A 3,937-nucleotide genomic window follows, 5' to 3' on the forward strand; every position below is an offset into this window, starting at 1 on the left:
CAATCTCTACAGGTTTGTACGTATCTTTCAACATATTGGGCCAATAGTAGTGACCTTTCACTTTGAAAAAAGTCTTACTGAACCCCAAGTGTCCCCCTGATAACGGGCTATCATGGCACTCCTACAGTATCTCCCTCCTTACTTCCTTGGGAACCACTAACAACCTGCTGTTTCCCAAATGGGCGGGATTCTTTTTATATAGAATTCCGTCTTCTATCACAAAACTGCGGGACAACCTAGATCTTTGCTCACTGCTTTTTCTGGACTTTCCACGGCTTCTCTTATCCTGTGACACTCTTCATCCTCCCCTTGAAGCTGTCAAATGTCACTCACGTTCAGTGTCAACATTGGAATCTCATTGGTTTTCTTCTCATCCTCTGGACTACACTCTACACACCCATTCCGTGATAAGCAATCTGGTACGACATGTAATCGTCCTTGTTTGTGGCGTATTTTGTAATCAAATTCCATAAGCTTCAAAGCCCACCTTCCTAACCTGCCGGACAGATCCTTGTTTCTGCTTAGCCAACACAAGGCATGGTGATCGACAACAATAGCAAACGTTCTGCCCCACAGAAACTGCCTAAAATGTTGGACTGTCCATACCACCGCGATACATTCCTTCTCTGTCGTACAATATTTCTTCTCTGGGTCAGAGAGTCGTCGAGACGCATATGCTATTGGAAATAACATATCACCCTCCTGCTGCATAAGGGCGGCTCCTACCCCTGAGTCACTGGCATCGGTATGCAATTCTAGAGGTAACTGTGGATTGAAATGCTTCAAAATCGGGCCCGACGTTAGCTTGTCCTAAAGAGTGCGAAACGCCTCCTCCTGTTCTTGACCCCAGTTAAATCCCACATCTTTCCTTGTCAACTTAGTTAACGGCTCAGCTATTTTTGAGAACTGCGGAATAAATTTCCTATAATAGTTACAGAGCCCTAAAAACGACCTCACTGCTCTTACTCTCTAAGGGGGTTCGAATTTCAACACGCTGTCAACCTAAGAGGGATCTGGGTGAATCCCTTCTTCGTCAACCATATGACCTAAGAATTTCACTTCACCGTAGCCAAAAGCACATTTCCTTGGGTTCAATGTCATCGAGGCATCCCTTAGCCTTTCCAGAACCATTCTCAGTCTATGCAACATTCTATCGAACTCTGGGGCCATGATGAGCAGATCGTCAAGGTACACTAGACATGATCCCCATTTTAATCCGGCAAGAACTGAATGCATCGCTGAATGCAGCGATGCACCGGCATGCATCGCAGGAACACTGCTGGGCTAGTTTTAAGTCCAAAGGGGGTGACTTGGGACTCCCAGAGACCGTCAGGTGTTATGAAAGCAGTTTTACTCTTGTCCTCTTCTCTGATAGGAATTTGCCAGTAACCTGAATTTAGGTCCAGAGTGCAAAACCACTTGCATCCATTGAGGTAGGTGAGTATATCGTCTATTAGAGGTAATGGGTACTGGTTTGCGATTACCTTCTCATTTAGCTTACGATAATCAACGCAAAACGCCAGTCGTCATCTTTCTTACGAACCAACACTACGGGGGTTGCATACTGGCTTCGACTAGGCCTTATAACATCTCTCTGTAACATCTCATTCACCTGATCCCGAATTATCTCTCACTCTCTCGATGTGACACTCGATAGGGTGGTTGATGTACAGGTTCACTGTCGTTCAGCGCTATTTCAAGCTCACAAACCGTAGTCTTCCCGATTTGTGACCGGTCCAACGAAAACCTGTCCTGGAATTCTCTCAGAAGTTCTACAAGTCTTCTTCTCTTGTCCGAGGCTAGATTGGGGTTGATATCCAGTTCATTCTCTTCGAGACGTTCTCTTCTTTTGACATCCACCCTGTCTTCTTCTCCTTCTTCTCTGCCTTCCTTTTGAATATAGTCTTCTTTAACTCCATCAGCTTCGCAAATTTCAGCAAGAACCTCACCCTTAGCCAGACTTCTTGTCTGGGCAGAGAAATTCACTACCATCAGTTGCTCTGGTGGGGGATTCGTACTTAGGCCTCTTGGTACCAGTATTGATTTCTCGTTGAACAGTTCTAGTCGAGGTTCTATGATGCCAAGACTAGGTAAGGGGTTGTCATATGTGATCCTTAGCAACCTATGGCTTCTAGGTGGGACCTCTGCAGCGTCCGCGCATCTTACTCCGATAGTGGGACTCTTAAAGTCTTCCAATTGGATTTGGTTTAGCCATGTAGGGTCCGGCGGGGGTTTCAAGTACTTGGCCTCTCTCTCTCTACTCAAGAACTTGACTGTAATTACTCTCCCGCGCATCGTTTCGAATTGTACTAGTCTCTTGGAGAAATTAATAACGGTGTTGAACTGAAGGCGGAAGTCGTTCCCTAGTATACAGCAATTTCCTAGGCCTCGGGCCACAAAAACAGGGAATCTCAGGATGCACTGACTAACATTGGGCGTTATTTTAGTTCTCCCTACAATCTGTACTGGTTCGTCTGTAGCGGTCTTCATATTAACTTTATACACTGGACTTATCACTCCTTGTCCGTTTTGTATTAGCGTCTCATCAATACAGCTAACACATGCACCAGTATCAATGATAGTCTGCCCTACAGTGCCATTAACTGTCGCTTTAATCTCTAGTACTCCAATGTTACCCACTGAGTGCGGATTGGCTTCCACTCGAACCTCCTCTCCCCGTCGTTGCCATGTGGAATCTTCTTGCTGAGACTGCCTTCTATTTGTGCCCGAACCTCTTCTCCACTGAGTCCATTCCTCTGGCCTCCACGATACTGTCGCCAGGTATCCTGCCACTCCTGTCTTTCATGCGCTTTGCATAGTGTTGCCAGACGCTGTGGAGAAGCTCTCCCTTGGTTCTGCTGTTGAGGGGAGTAAGTGGACTGAGAGACGCGTCCTCCCCTGTTTAGCGTCCCTCTCGCCCATTTCCCGAATCGGTAGATCTACAGGCTACAGCGTAGTGTCCCGGTCTGTTACACTTATAACATATTACCCGACCATCAGTCGTACGCTCTCGGAACATTCCTCTGTAGTCTCCTCGTCCACGTCCTCTCATCGGTCGGTTCTCCTCTCCCTTATATCTTTGTCGGTCATAGGCTCCTCTACCTGGTGGGTTATTTCGGGGCCGTGACTCTAACAGGCGCATACTAACCTTTGCGAGTTCTGATGCCAAACTTTACGCTCTCCAAGGTTGAGGTAGCTGCTTGTACAGGTGTGTCCTTGGATGCCACTGTATCTATGTTTCTAGGTAACTCTGACATTAAATGATCAACCCTCTGTCCAGCCATGTAGCGAGCAGTTTGAACTCTTCGTATGTTCTTCATTAGATTTTCTAGGGTGTAATTTTCCATGATCATGACCTTTTCCAAAAGTGAAGGTTTCAGTCCTCTAAGTACGTGCTTAACTTTACTCCTCTCTGACATAGCTGCATCGAGTTTTGTGCACAAATTCAAGACATCTTGTAAGTAGGCTTCAACGGGTTCATCTTCACCCTGCATTCGTAGCCTCAATTTGTACTCGAACTGTTCCTCCCAGGCGATGGACTGAAAAGCTTCTTTCATCCTAGCTTTTACTATGTCCCATGTCAAAGCTTCGCCCTGAGCCTGCTCCAAATTTTCATACCACTTGAGAGCCGGGCCCTCCAAATACCATGGGAGTATCACTAACTTCTTTGCCTGGTCCCAGCCGTTGGCTTTTGAAACCCTCTCAAAAGCCTGGAGATATTCCTCGACATTTTCTTCAAGACCACCCCTAAATCGTGGAGGGGCAATCATAGGTCCACGTGCCTCTGTCATTGCCTCGGGATATTCCTCTTCGTTACTCTCTGACACCTCTTCTTCCTCCTCCTCTGTTGCGTTTCTTACTTCTTCTCCCTCTTCGTTCAACTCTTCCTGTGAAGTCAAGCTATCTGACGATTCGCCAACCGGTGTCTCAGGAATAT

At 46.6% G+C, this 3,937-nt stretch overlaps 1 protein-coding gene across 1 annotated transcript; it reads right to left on the minus strand.

The window, feature by feature from the left end:
* Window positions 1-216: 216 nt before the first annotated feature.
* LOC128998872 (uncharacterized) lies at window positions 217-2,490 on the minus strand. The gene is made up of 3 exons (XM_054425228.1): window positions 1,635-2,490; window positions 1,257-1,450; window positions 217-315 (listed from the first exon to the last, which is right to left on the minus strand). Exons 1-3 carry the CDS (start codon window positions 2,488-2,490, stop codon window positions 217-219), a joined length of 1,149 nt encoding a protein of 382 aa, XP_054281203.1.
* Between the last annotated feature and the right edge of the window lie 1,447 nt (window positions 2,491-3,937).

Source organism: Macrosteles quadrilineatus, unplaced genomic scaffold, assembly GCF_028750875.1.
Source record: "Macrosteles quadrilineatus isolate MER2022 unplaced genomic scaffold, UCM_ALF_1.0 Scaffold_7__1_contigs__length_78375512, whole genome shotgun sequence".
In the NCBI taxonomy this organism is placed as follows: domain Eukaryota; kingdom Metazoa; phylum Arthropoda; class Insecta; order Hemiptera; family Cicadellidae; genus Macrosteles; species Macrosteles quadrilineatus.